Source organism: Terrapene carolina, unplaced genomic scaffold (assembly GCF_002925995.2).
Source record: "Terrapene carolina triunguis isolate 2854851 unplaced genomic scaffold, T_m_triunguis-2.0 Scaffold211, whole genome shotgun sequence".
Classification (NCBI taxonomy): domain Eukaryota; kingdom Metazoa; phylum Chordata; order Testudines; family Emydidae; genus Terrapene; species Terrapene triunguis.
Window position 1 is genome coordinate 22,408,913 of NW_020664562.1, and position 14,679 is coordinate 22,423,591.

At 42.8% G+C, this 14,679-nt stretch overlaps 2 protein-coding genes across 3 annotated transcripts in view; one reads left to right on the forward strand and one right to left on the reverse strand.

The window, feature by feature from the left end:
- Nucleotides 1–8,571, forward strand: part of LOC113407423 (breast cancer anti-estrogen resistance protein 3-like) — an 88,950-nt gene extending 80,379 nt beyond the window's left edge. For both annotated transcript variants that reach the window (XM_026655924.1, XM_026655925.1), the window contains 5 exons: nt 2,074–2,189; nt 3,134–3,305; nt 4,614–4,725; nt 6,378–6,590; nt 8,385–8,571. In XM_026655924.1, the coding sequence (XP_026511709.1) occupies nt 2,074–2,189; nt 3,134–3,305; nt 4,614–4,725; nt 6,378–6,590; nt 8,385–8,563 (792 nt within the window). In that variant the 3' untranslated portion in view covers nt 8,564–8,571. The remainder of the gene's footprint in view (nt 1–2,073; nt 2,190–3,133; nt 3,306–4,613; nt 4,726–6,377; nt 6,591–8,384) is intronic.
- A 4,937-nt stretch (nt 8,572–13,508) lies between these two features.
- Nucleotides 13,509–14,679, reverse strand: part of LOC112119085 (formin-binding protein 1-like) — a 99,627-nt gene continuing 98,456 nt past the window's right edge. Inside the window, exon 17 of the mRNA XM_026655900.1 lies at nt 13,509–14,274. Coding sequence (XP_026511685.1) covers nt 14,267–14,274 — 8 coding nt within the window. The 3' untranslated portion in view covers nt 13,509–14,266. The remainder of the gene's footprint in view (nt 14,275–14,679) is intronic.

A 14,679-nucleotide genomic window follows, 5' to 3' on the forward strand; every position in this document is an offset into this window, starting at 1 on the left:
ACTAGTAAGGAGATGAGCATATTACAGTGGTTGGAGGGCTCTATTTAGCAGTAACAGGGCTATAGGAAAGTCAGTCAACATTTTTTGTTTCTCTGATGAAAACTGGCCCACTCCCTGCCCCATACCAAACTTGTCACAAATAATTGTCAACAACTTAATTTTCTGTTTTTGGCTAAGAGATTGATTTTTTTTTAAAAAATATTGAAATTGAATTTAGGATTGTTAGCAAGCATTTTTGGCAAACAAAGTTGTTAAATGACAATCTAAATGGTAACACAATACTGCTTTCATGCTTGGCTCACCCCCCAGCCTGCTGGTCCAACAGCTGCAGTAGAGGAGGAGATAGGTGGAAAACTGCAGGACCCCAAAATCCACCTCTTGGGGTGCATAGTAGCAACAGCAGCAGAAAACCCTCAGGTCCGATCACATACCGATCACACTTTCATTCCTTCCCCCGCCCCCCAGCACCTCACCCAACCCAGCCCTGCCGGAGGGGAGGGGGGGAGAGAGAGAGAAGGGTGCTCCTTGGGGGGGGGGAGAAGAATGGACGTTATGGGGGACAACAAAGGATACTGGTGCCAGAGCCGCCGAGCCTGCCTCACCTCACGCTGGGGGAAAGTCACACTCACAGGTGAGTTCCTTCCCCCACCCATACCCCCTCCCCTTCCCAGAGACCCCAGCAGCCAATCCCCTCCCTCCGACTGTGCTGCATTCGGCTTTCTCTCGGACTCAGCAGCCCTGCTCTTACATGCTCCACTGCTTCCCATCTGTCCGGGCTCCGGGCAGAGCGGTGCCCCCAGGTAGCGTGGTGCCCTAGGCGGCTGCCTGTTCTGCCTATGGCTAAGGACGGCCCTGCGCCCCGGGGCTCCGGCCGCCCTCCCCCCGGCCGCCGGGGGGGAGCGCGGAGCCCCCGGGGGGGGGGGGGGGCGGCCGGAGGCTTTTTTGCCTGGGGCGGCAAAAAAGCCAGAGCTGGCCCTGCCTAGTGCTCTGGTGGCACACACTAACTCCACTCAAGTAAGGAACTATGTATGGCAGGAGGAGATGAGCAGTGGGTCTGATCCATTCACCCAAGCAGATTAACTCTGGCCTCTCCATGAGGCCCTGTGCCAACACTCCTGTCTCTCTGGGAGGGAATCGTCCAGGGGGGCAAAGCCACTGGGTACCCAGTGTCATGGTGTGCCTAGGGCTCCATATTGCCTTAATCCAGTCCTGCAGACAGAGGTTGGCACTTAGATGCTATGGCGATAGAAAGGCAGATTAGATTAGAAATTTGTCAGCATATGAACATTAAAACAATACTCATTAGATAATATGAACATTATTAAGATTAATAGCGATTAATAGTTCTTATAGATGTAGCAAATTGCAAATAATCATTATGTATTTGAAAGGCAAAGGACTAATGCAGTGGGGAGGGAAAATAGAGGGCTTTTTTGTATGAATTACTGTCAGACACAGAGCACTCACATAGTCCTTTCCAAATTCAGAATGCTTTGTGTACATTAATTCATCCTCACAACAGCCCTGTGGAGTGAAGAAAAAGCACTGTTACAGTATTTTACAGATGAGGAAAGTGAGGCAAAGAGGTTAAGTATCTTGGCCACAGTGCATTAGTGTCAAAGCAAAGATCAAGCCACGAGACCACTCCGTGCTTTTGTTGGATGTGTGGGGATCTGCTTTTGGTAGAGTGCTTGATCAGATCTGTTGTGGGTTTGACACAAGCCCTACAGCTCTCTTCTCTGGAAGAAAATCTCCTTATGATGCTGCTTGTTTTCTGTTGTTGTTTTTTAAAAACCAGATCAAAGAATTAGTCCTTATTTCTTGGCCATAATTCTTATCTGTTTTCATATACTGGACTCACTAAAGGAAAGCATTTCTAAGTTCTGCACAAAACCTCCTTGTGTGTAATGTACTCAGCTTGTTTCTGTTTAATGGGGATATTTTTTAATGGCTTTATATTAGTGTTCTAGCTGTACAGCAAGTTAGAGTAACACTATGAATGAATCAAACTCCTCCTTTCCTTAAATAAGTCAACTTCCTGGATCAGTGTGTGAGAACTTTTTCACTTGACAGGTTGCTAGGATACTAGAGGTCTCTGAAGAGATGAGGAGGAGGATGGGAGTGAGATCAGGTCTGGAGCTCATTACATTGCCCTATGGACACCAACTGCGCTTGGACATAATTGAAAGGTATACATTCTTGTTACATTGTGCTTCACTCCTGGGACACTTGGCTAGAGTCTCAGTCTGTTGTTGGTATTGGTGTGTCTTATATCTCCAGGTAGAAATACCCTCCTTCCCCAATAAACACTTTACAGTATTCTTGTATACTACGTTGAAATCCACTGAGAGGTAATTTATTGGGACACGGAGATATTGTACAGCTTTGTGCTTAGGAGGACTCGTGGAGATCATCAGGCAACTCCATGGAGAGAGTGCTTGGAGGAAAAAACCAGGTATTAAGGGTCTGATTCTGGTAGGGGAACCTGAGCCCGCCCTCTACTCCAGGTTCCTGCTCTGGGGCCCTCTCTTCAGCAGCCAAGGTCTGCCCTATCCTATTCCTTGCTGCTTTTCCCCTGAGCCTTTCCTAGCTCTCTGGCTGTCCCCCTTCCCTGAGTTTACCAGCCCAAACTCCCTCCTCCCAGGGAGTAACTGCAGGCTACTTATCTCTTTGCCCCAACCACGCCTCCCTTCTCCCAGGCAGTGACTACAAACTACTTCCCCTTGCTGCTCTTCGCTCCTGGGCTTAATACAGGCCCCACCTGTTCCTGTCCAGCTGAGCCTCTTCTCGTTAATCCCTGCTCCCTGGCTCTTCCTCTAGGTGCGGCTGAAGTAGCTAATTGGCTTACCTAGCCACCTTATCCCTTCAGGCCCTGTGTGGGGTGGACACCCCATCACAGATGTGCAGTAACATAAGGGCAGATCTGTTACCCTGAAGCCTCCAATACATAGTTGGTCTATCTCACATAAGCGTACTATTGTCACTGAGCTCCATGTAACAGCAGCATTGTCAGTAACATCCATTTAATCCTGCCTAGGGACATTAAGGGCTTTTAAGTATTGCCTTTGTTATTTGATCACATCCTATCATTTCACTAGTTTACTCTAGACATCACTGACTTGCTTCTCTCTAGACACAACACCATGGCAATCGGAATAGCTGTGGATATTTTGGGCTGCACAGGAAACTTAGAAGAGAGGGCTGCGACGTTAAACAGGATCATCCAGGTAGCAGTGGAACTGAAGGACTGCCTGGGGGATTTGTACGCATTCTCTGCTGTCATGAAAGCACTTGAAATGCCACAGGTAAAATAATGTTCCCTTTATGGTATTCAAAGAGTTTAATTTTTGTTAGTTAATTTTTTTCAACATTTTAAAGCCCTTAGACAAGTGCTTAGAGATGACAGGAATGGGCATTATAGAATGCCCATCCCCATGTAGACAGACAGATGGTCATAAGAGCTAAGATATGTTTAGCCATTATGAACTTACAATACTTTTAATCGTAACAATCTCATTCCCTTCAATGCCAGCATTAGAAAAAAACTTTGCTTTATAGAACAAGAGTCTGTTTATTTTAAAGCAACGTGGGTATGATAGCATCAAGACATTTCTTCTGTACTATTAAAAAAAAAATTGTTATGAAACAAACAACTATTTTTTGCAGTTACAGAAATTTGCCTTTTTTGAATATATCTTTATTATGCTCTTTGGTGAAAGCTTTTTTTATGATCCTGCAGGGTATAGATGACCTTTTGACTTTAACACTTTGATGAGAGAATGTTGAGCAACCAGCAGTAAAAAAGAGAAATGCTAAATACCAAAAGAATGGATGTTATCTGAATTCAGCTAGTAACATTTATCTAAACAAAATTCTCCACTCACACATGCCAGTTGTGAGACAGTTCTCATATCTAATCCTTGAATAACAGCTTTAGAAACACGGAGTACTTAGAATAACTGGTCTGTAAACAAAGAAATGTGCATTTTTTGTGTGCAAATGGACATGGTACAGCAATTATTTTTTTGTCAATCCAGTAAAAAAAAATTTGACGTTTCCCCCCCCAGCATTAAAACTAAGTTTAGGGCCCCTTTTAAAATCACTCATCAGAGAAACATGCTGTTATTGCATCAGCTATATGTTTGGCTGAAAGTTTACTACTACACAAGGAAAGTGATACAGTAGTTGCAAGGAGAGATTGCCAGATGTGGCACCAGGAATGCTGCTTTAATTTTTGAGTGAGAGGAATTTGTTAGCTGTATCTTGGTCTGTGGTGATTTGAAACTTGTCCTAGATGACCATAAAGGGCCACTTCAGGGGAACAGAACATTGGGTTATGGCTTTTTTCCCAAGGAACACACAATTATTTTGCCTAAATACTAGGATGTTTTATTCAGGGGTATTAAGTTGTATCAAGGTATTATTACTTATTAATGTCAGGATCCAGTGGAAGAGGCAAATTGTTGCATAGGCTTAAACAAAAGATGGTATCATATTATTATGATACAGATCAATCCAAATTAACCCTCTGGTGTCTGCCAGAAGCAGCATAGTTGCTTTACGTAAGAATAGTTGCAAAATGAAAATAGGACTCTCTTCTTTGCATTGAACAGATCGCAAGGTTAGAACAAACATGGATCACTTTACGGCACCACTACACCCAAACTGCCATTACATATGAAAAGCAGTTGAAGCCATTCAGCAAAGCTCTGCATGAAGGAAGAGGTGAGTGTGTAGCATGTGGGAGTGCAGCCAGACTGGCCTTCACCACATTTGTTTTCATGAAGGGAACTGGACTAAGTCCTTTACTGCAAATGACAGATTTTCAGTCTGAATAGCCTTTAACTTGCTTCCCCTCTCCATTAATGTAATAATGGACATAGACGGAAATGGAGTCAGTTCAGCATAGTCCTACCCCCACTAGTTTGTGAATGCCTTAAACTCCCTTAGCACAGAAGAGGCAGGCTGTACGACTGCCTTAGAAAAGCCCGGTGAGTATAGTAGATCAGTACAGAAGGGGCATTTCACTCATTCTGGTGGCTATGTGTCATCATGCACTGAAGTGACACTGCATCATTGTGTGTGACAGAACACAGCACAGGGATGAATAAATCAGAGGAGTCCACATCTGCAAGTAAGTCCATAGCTAGCCAAACAAGAGTGTATGTGTGCACGTGTGCAGTGTGCAGAACATCCCTTGTGCTCCCAGCATCTCTCCTCCCCACACCCACTATGGAGTGCGAGAAGGGCAGGGGAACTGACAAGGCCCTTCTGCTTCACCAGGATTCTGACTAGTAGAAAGCAAATCTGTGCAGAGCCTCTCTTTCCCCCTGCAAAGGAGGAAGAGCTGTGGCATAGCAGACTCCTATGAGGGTATGTCTACACTGCAGTCAGAAGTGAGACTGCAGCCTGTGCAGACACACCCAAGCTAGCTCTACAAGCCCACTGGGGACCCAGGATATATATGAGAGCAGCCAGCCCGTTGTCACCTGCAGCTTCACTGCTATTGCCAGACAAGGTAGCTAGATCAAAGCTAGCTCAGCTATGTCTATATGAGCCGTAGTCGCACTTCTGATTGCAATGTAGCTGTACCCTTACTCACTCACTCTGCATCCTGGAGGTGAGAGGGAAGCAGCAGCGGAAACCAATCTTCATGGAGAAGGAAGGAGGCAGATCAGGGTCTCCCACCTGAGCTAATTCTTCTGGCTCTGTCAGGTCCCGGGGTGCTGCTGCTGTTACTTGTGGGAAGGTTCAGAGCCCCATAAACTCCTAGCCAGGTGTAGCTGCTGCTGCTCCCACTTCAGACTCATGCCTGCTGCATCCACATTCCAACAGGAGCAGGAGCTGAATGCCTGGTTTGTAAATCCTGTCTGCCTCAGGACGTAGGTGGCTGTGCACATGCTCACAGGCAGTGTACTTTAATGGCATAAACTTAGGCACATAAGGACTTTATGCACCTTCAGAATAAGGTGGCAGCTGAGTGGGGTTTTGAAGATCTGAATTTTGAACTTAAGTGCCTAAAGTGGCTCTGATGCACAAGTACTCCTCGTTCTTTAAACTCCTCTGTGGATCTAACCTTCGATCCCTAATACTTCAGCAGAGAACATAGATGGATGCAAGCTATTGCCTTGCACCAGATGCAGTTTTGCAGCATTACAGTAGAGTCTAGATTTATCAGGATATTAAATGGAAGCTGGGGGGCAGGGATGAAAAGTGAGGATGCTAATTTGAAGGATTACTAAAGCATATTATGGAAGGGAAAAATACTCAAAACAAATCCTACTTGTAACTGGTTTAGGGAAGAATGTTGTACTATAATTCGCTTGTAAATGAGCAGGATTTAAGATTGTTGAGTGGCTGTGTTGCATCTCTTCCAGAGACCATCTGTGCGCCACAAAACAACATAACTGTGCCCCTGCTGATGCCCTCGGTTACCTTGATGGAGCGACAGGTTGTCATTTTTGATGGGATGGACCTGTGGGAAAACACCGACCAAAGCTGTGAAATAATGCTCAAGCATTTAGCCACAGCCCGTTTTATAGCACAAAATGCTGACATGTACAGAATGACTGCGGAAAGGATACTGGAAGGTAGGGCCACTGGCAGGAGTAAAATCTTGCTGCGCGTTTTGCCAATACAGTATTTCTCAGAGTGAACAGAATGTGTGAGGTGTGTTGTTAAAGTAATGAAGAGATACTGCATATTCTCCCAAGAGTCCAGGCTCTTATTAGTAACTGAAATAACAGCTTATAAAATCGGGTACAGGCTTTTTCTACAGCAATTGGCAAATATGAGAAAAGTTAAAATGTAAATAGGACAAAGGCAAATTTCTGGTCAATCTCCCCCTCTCAACTGGTTAGTCTGAGGGCATGATGCTACAGCTAGTGTGTGCGACTCTCAGCAGCATGCCCTACAGAAGGAAACATACTGTATGGAAAGGAGTATTTCCATGTTAAACCTATGGCTCCATGGCTTCTCATTGCCTTTTGTTAAGTTATCAGCCTATCTACTAGCGATTACATTCTCTCTAAAGAAAATCCTCTAAATTCCTTATGTCTGACTCTCCCTTAGCTGAAGTTTTGTCACTAGCTCATACCCTCCTACCCATCTTCTGTATGAACTCTTGTTATACAGAACTGTGAATATCTTTGAGGTCTCCACTTAAGTTGACTAGGAATTGCTGCAAGAAATACATTCTTCTCTCTCTCACAAGGCTGAGATTCTCCTAAATCAAAGTCTCTTCCAGGCCACAGTAGCAGAATACACTCTATAGGCTGGCTCTAGTTAAACAGTCATTTTGTATGCTGTATTTATCCAGTTAGCAGCATGGTGATACAATTGTACTATACGCTTTTTTGCTAAGCACATTTATCTTTTAAGTCAGAGCCATTGTGACCTTTTAAGTAAATATGCACGTATTCATCTGCTAAGAAGCTAAGAGGACTCTCAACATATGTTGATAAGGAGCTGAGGACCATTTACAGCCATTCATATAATTTAAGATCGGTCAAGGTGGCTTAGTACATGGATAGAAGACCTGCAAGGGAAGCAGGTGGTTCAGTATGTGGTATTCTACCTTCTGACTCAGGAAGCAAAGACCCAGCATGGTTTTCAGGGATTCTGTACTTCTGGAAGTACCATAAAACTGAAAGCCTTGTTATTAAAGAGCCCATAGAACTTTTCAAAATAAGTATCCATTAACCCCACCAATCTGACTAAATTCCAGCTCAAGTGATTACATTTTGCCTGCAAAAAATTCTGCCTCCACTTGTGTGTTTGCAATAACGATGACCAATATTAATCACACTAAACAGCTGGTGCAGGGAAATTAAAAATATTGATATTATAAAGTTATTGCAGGCAAATATATACTCTCAGAGAGCTCTACATTTTTCAGGAGTTGCCATTATACCATCTCATCTTCATCTAACAGTCTTTATCGATTTTTAAGGCCAGAAGGGACCATTATGATCTCCTAGTCTGACCTTTTTATGCAATACCAAGAGCCAAAGTTTTCCTCGGTTCTCAGTATATCCTGTGCCAATGATCTTTAATTAAACCAGAGTCATCCACGTGTCCCTACAGCATGGCCTATGGAAGTGTTTTTTAGTATTTACCCAGCTTTTTAATATCTCCAAATATTTATTTGAGAGATAAAGCCAATATTATAAAAAGAACCCAACATTTTAGCATAGATGTACTTTTGGAAAAGTACAATAAACTTAGAACCCACCCCCCATCGCCAAGTAAAAGCTGATTTGATAGTTAGACAAGGTGGGTGAGGTATTATCTTTTATTGGACCAATTTCAAGAGAGACAAGCTTTTGAGCCACTGAGTTCTTCAGGTCATACACAGTTATGCATTTTCTGTTTTCCTCGTTCAGGTTTTCAGCCAGATGATGAGATGAGTGAGATCTTCAAGACAGAATTTCAAATGAGATTGTTATGGGGCAGCAAAGGAGCACAAGTTAATCAGAGAGAGAGATATGAGAAATTCAACCAGATTTTAACTGCACTCTCCCGAAAATTAGAACCTCCTCCAGTGAAACAGGTAGAGCAATGAAATATCAAATGGACCCTTAAGATATGGTTATTTCAAGTTTGCCATTTAATTTAATTAAAAGAAATTGCCAATTTGTCACTGTACAAGCCTTTAGCATTCACCGGATCTTTAGGACTTGTAAATTGCACAATGCACATTTATGAATTGTTTAAAAACTACTGATTTCTAAATAAATTTATTTATTAATATGTAACCATGTCAATTTAATAATTTCTTGAACAGTCAAATTTAAGATAGTCTGCATAATGTATTCTTGTGATTTACAAAAATGTCTATTGATGTCTACTAGTCATTACTATTGGTGTTTTACTTAATGTTATCAGTAATGAAACAGTGTACTGTAAATAAAAAATGCTAGGTATTTTAGAAAATATCAGTTGTATGATATTCCTTACATGAATATGAACCTGTACATAGTTGTGAATTAAAATATCTTTATGTGAAATATTATACAGTGGATCATTGTACACTATAATCACAGGAAATAAGGTGATTTTATACTGCCCGGGGAGGGGGCTAGACTGTAGTGGAACTGGTGCGGTAGAAAATTAACTAGTTGATTAGGGTACAGTTTGAAATATTCTTTCACCAATGTACACAAAACCCATGAGCTGATACCATTTGTCTCCTAGGAAATTAGTATTTAGAAGTTACTCTGGACTTTGTAATGCACAAGTTACTATTCAAGAGTGTTCTGGTCTGTTGTTCAGGCTCCAATACAAACTATGCCATGTGCGTTGGAAATGGAGGGGGGACCCCAAACAAGGGGATGAGAAGAACAAATAGCTAAGCAATCAAGATGTCTTCAACTTCACCATCAGCTAGAGGTTTGCACCCGTATCTCAGGTCTTCTCTAGCAAAAAGGAGGAAACAGAGTAGTAAGTAGTAGCTAGATTAATGTATCAATCTTTGCTGTATAGAATTAAGAGGAACTGTATAATCCGACAGCACTCTAAGTGTGGTGGTGTTGGAAGTTCAAGTCTGTGAGGAACTAGTCATGGGGATAAGCTCACCTGTAATAAGCCATCAACATTGGATGGTATTTTATGAAATAGTGGAGATTGCAGCCACAGCTGCACCTATGTTGAAAATTTGCTAATGAGTTTTATCAATTAAAAAAAAGTTAAGAAAAATCTTAGATGAGGCTGCTGAGTAAGCCCTTTCTAAGAGTAATATACCTCTGCCATATTTTATAGCAATATCTATAATGGTCAAATGAAATCAGCTTCTACAAGAGATACTATCTCTCATGCTTTAGGATTATTTCAGGAAGTTCAAATAGTAGATAAAAGTGACAGTCAGTCTAATTTAATTTACTTGGATTTTCATAAGGATCCCTGTAAGAGATTAAGAAAAATAAATAATCACAGTCTCAGTGACAAAGTCATGATGCTGATTAAAATCTCTTACACTGAACTAGAAATGTCTCTGCCCATTGAAGTGTGGAGTTGCTGTTTGGTTATTTCTCAGTGACACAAATCCCTCCTCTCAAGTTAGCTAGGAGATCTTATTACTGTTGCCTGTAGTTAAGTATGCAAATCCCCAAATAATTGGGGGGGGGGGGGAAGGAGTCCACATGGGGACTAAACTTCCATGTATTAATTAGTCAGTAGTCACCCCTGTGCTGCTCCAGAGCCACACTTAATGTAGTTTTGGACCTCACACTCTGTGGAGAGGGCCTGTTTGTGACTCCTAGAGACCACTACCTGGCACACTAACTTGCTTTCTGAAGCAAGTGGAGACAGTTAATGACCTTTTTGGCATTTTAGAAGTCTGGCTTTTGGTCCTATCATTTAAGGAAACAATGTGATAATGAATTACTGTAGTGTGAGGGAGGCATTAATATGATTATGGTAGATTGTTTAATTGTGGATGGCTAGCTAGAAGAAGTGCATCAATGTCTCAATGAGTGTAAAAACTTGAAAATCCCTCCTGGAGATGGGGAGAAGAAAAACAGCTCACCCGCACAGATTTTAATCTGGACCATCAAATGGCAAACTCATATTTTAATCAGTTGGGAGGGCCTGATATGGCCACATTTAAAAAAAGGTGGAACAAGCTTATGGTCAAGACAGGTTTGATATTGGCACCATAACCTCATTATATACACACTGTTTCTTGTGATATGTAACTTTCAAATACAAATTGTTTTATTTATATAACTATAACCACAATAAACATGTTCAGAGGCTATATATATATATATATATATATATATATATTTCAGCAACTCAGAGCCAAAGTCTGCCACTTTTGTTCCTCATGCCACAAGTAGGCCTAATGAAGTCACTGCAACTACTTGCAACATAGACCACTCTAAGAGTGACAGAATGTGGCCCTCTATTAGGGTGACCAGACATCCTGATATTTGCTTGTTTGTCCCGTGTCCTGCCCTACCTTCGGTTGGAACGCGAATTGTCCCGATATTTTGCCTCTGCTCCGGTGCACAGGCGGAGCCCGGAGGGAGCTCGTGCCCCCATTGGATCCCTCCCCAAATCCCCACCCTGCCCTGTCTCTTCCCCGAGCACGCTGCATTCCTCCTCCTCCCCCCTCCCTCCCAGGCTTGTGCTGATCAGCTATATGGCAGCGCAAGCGCTGGAGGTGGTGAGGACAGGGAAATTGGGAGGTCAAAGCTGCTGTGTGCCTAGGTGAGGGCCCATGACACAAGGCAGAGTGGGCGCGGGGACAGCAGGCGCTAGTTCCCCTGGAGACTCAGAAGTTCACCTGGGTGCTCAGCAAGCCGGGCACAGCGACCAAGCATCTCTGAGGCAGTGCGGGGCTCCATGTTCGTGGTAAGAGCCTGGCCGGGCAGGGACTGTAGATACTAACCCCCCGCCCAGCTCCGGTTGGGCGGCTGCAGGGACAGTGCCAGTCTCTTCCTGCACAGGGGGCCAGGGTGCATCCCTGCTGGGGTGAGCAGGAGCCGATCACCTCCCCCGCCACTAGGGAGCTCTCTCCGCCCGGCCCCAGGGCCTGATGTTGCCGCCGAGCTCCCCACATCAATAGGGCTCTGACGCCCGCGGCGGGAGGGAGCCGCCGGGCTGTCACGGCGCGGCGTGCCTCCTGTTGGGCCACGGCTCTCTGGCCCAGGCTGTGTTGTCAGTGCGGCCCAGCGGAGAGCTCCCTGTGTGGGTGGGGGGCACCGTGGGGCTCTCCACCGGCACAGCGCTGGGAGTCCCCACCGCGGCTGCAAACTTCCATCCAGTCACAGTGCGTTTCCGTAGCGCTGTGCGTTGCGTGGAAGTCTGGGTGTGTCTGAAGAATTGGTACAAAAGGAGGTGCGATGGCACTTTGTGTGCCCTCCTCACCACAGTAACGCGTGTGCTGGGTCGTTCCTCTTTTCTGAAATCTTCCTAACCCCGGAATTAGACCCAGATGTATCACGGAGGGGTGGGGCGGGGCGGGGACCTCCGGCAGCTTTTTTTTTTGGCCCCATGTCCCGATATTTCACCTGTGTGATCTGGTCACCCAACCCTCTAGTAACATATCAGTATAAAAAAATGTGATAGATGTACAGGGATGGGTTTGTAACTGAAGACAAAAAGGAAGCTATCTTGACCATGAAAAGTTTTTATTCCATTAAAATATTCTCAACAGAGAACACTATTTTTAAACAAAGCATTTAACATTTAAGAAATCAACATGTGCACAAAAAGATTAAAAATTACTGGAAAATGTAAGATTAAGACAATTCATGTTCAAAATTTCAGAATGAGTTAGAACTAGCTGTGCAAGTACAAATTTCCCCCCTATATTTAATAACCCTCATACAGGTTGCACTATCCCTCGTGAAAGCAGTTTGCCTCCAAAGGAAGCAAATTCTGCTTTTAGAAAAACAAACAGTAGCATGAAAAGAACAGTTAGTTCTTTACCAGGAAGTGTTACCAGTGACCTGTGAGGCTTCTAGCCAAGGAAACCAAAGGCTTCTTAGCCAAAAAATCAGCTCACATTTCCACCTCTTCTCTAACTTTAAAATAAAAAAGCACTGTTTTTTTTAAAAAAAAAACTACATTATGTAGTTTGTCAGTATTGAGTAATGTCACCTTATATAAATAACCCTGTATACAATATCCAAAAATCTAAACGAGTTTAATAGCCCCCAAATGCAATACACTAGGTCAGCTGTGTAATAGTGGTATACATAAAGGAATACACTTCCACACAAGAAATCACTCAGATTTAGTATTACTGGTAGTACAATTTCTAACAACACTGAATTTTCATTTAAAAAAAAAAGAAGGAATCCAGCACTGCTGTGTCCAAGTATTGCTTCAAACCCTGCGAAAGAGACAATATCTCATTCCCCAAACAGCAAGTGGCTGAGCTTATGAAGCTTTAAATGATACAACTCTCCCTCCCCTCTACCTCCCCTATTCTAGTGTTCACCACTGAATCAGATAAGATTTATTTTATTAATAGAATCACAAATGGGAGAAGAGACACCATAAGCAATAGGGGCACTGCAGACAGCTATATTTACACGTATAAACATATCCAAATGTCAATTGTTTACAAGTAAAAGTGCACATAGATCATTACAAAGTATCACTCAAATTTCAACTGGTCCATACAATGAAGCATCACCTAAAAACAGACAACCACTGGAGCCTCAGAACCCAAAATTAAAAAACAATAAAAGAGTTTCCATAAATTTTTTTAGATGTCTTTAGTTTCAATGCATAAAATTGATGATGCACCATGTATTATGTTAAGGTAAAGCTCTAGAAAACAAACACCCACCCTGGCTACCTCAGCAGCTGCTGCACTTTGGAAAGAGTTACAGGCGATCATACTGAGCTGAGACACAAAGCCCTTTGTGGGATACTGTAGTGGTAGGATTGGCAATCAACAGATTTAGGCACTCTCTAGTTTTAAGGCAGCATTTTAATGGCAAGCAGTTGACTTCTGAAAACAGTCATTTGTCTTGTTGTGGTGAATCTCTTTGTTGTTATGCCAGGTTTTCAGTGCTCACAATAGGTTACTGAAGTGCTGAAGATGAACCACAGTTCTTGGAGATCCTGTGACTGCATTGGGGCTAGAGCTGAGATATAGTCTTTTCCCCAAATCAACATAAATACATAAAGGTTTACATCAGTTATAATGCCAAGAAAACTGGAATGTAATGATGGTTGCATTGGAATAGTTATAGCAGCATACATGGACACTGGGATGAAAACTTTAGTGCTGGAAATATTTAAACAAAGTGGTTTTGCTACAAATGCAAAATAAAATAAGAAGCAATGGAGATAATAAAGTGTTATGCAGCGGTGCCTGACAATTCTAGACATGCAGGAGGAGGTTAGGGCGAGCATGGAGGTGGCACTGGCAGATGTGGACAAATGACATGGTTCTGATTGCCAATTAAAATGGGGTAGGAAAAGAAGACAGCTGAGACAGCCAAAATGTAATGCAAACTGATGAATAGTTTGTACGTCTTTTAGGACAATGAGACTGAAGTATTTAAAATCTGGTTGCCTTTCTATTCTGCCATAATGGAGTTCTCTTTTGCTTCAGAAATTTAAGAATTTGTAACATATTATGTATGGAAATGCCAAGAATGTTAGTGAATAAATGTATGTCTGCATGCATTCATGCAACTTGCTTTTCCCTCTTTTTGCTGGGCCTCCCAGCCTAATGCCCTCCCCCAAAAGCAGCTGCATGTAACCTCCTTCAACATCTCGCCCATTTTCTCAGAAACCCGCTTCAGGAACCTGCAGTCCAAGAGGAAAAAGAAAAGAACAGAGTTACTGAAAGCCTCTGGAAAACAGAGAAGCCTTCTCAATTCTAATCAGCCACCTTAAATGGCTATAGAATAGCCGTTCTATTTAATCCCTGAACAATTAACCATATCTGATGGCAAGCAAAAGCCCTTTCAAGCTTATTCGCAACATACATTCCAGTAAGAATAGCTATTTGTCCAGTAATCAAGTAGTGCAATGTACCTTCCTATCCTTTATTATTTAAAATTAGGTGAGGAAAATGGTTGTAGATCTAATGTTTGAATTTTAACCTACAAGTGATGAAATGTAAAGCCTCTAGCTAAGGTACAAGATCCTTTCACTGGGAACGTAAAACATTTACTAGAACTCAGAAAAAGAGATTAAGAGCTTTTCAAG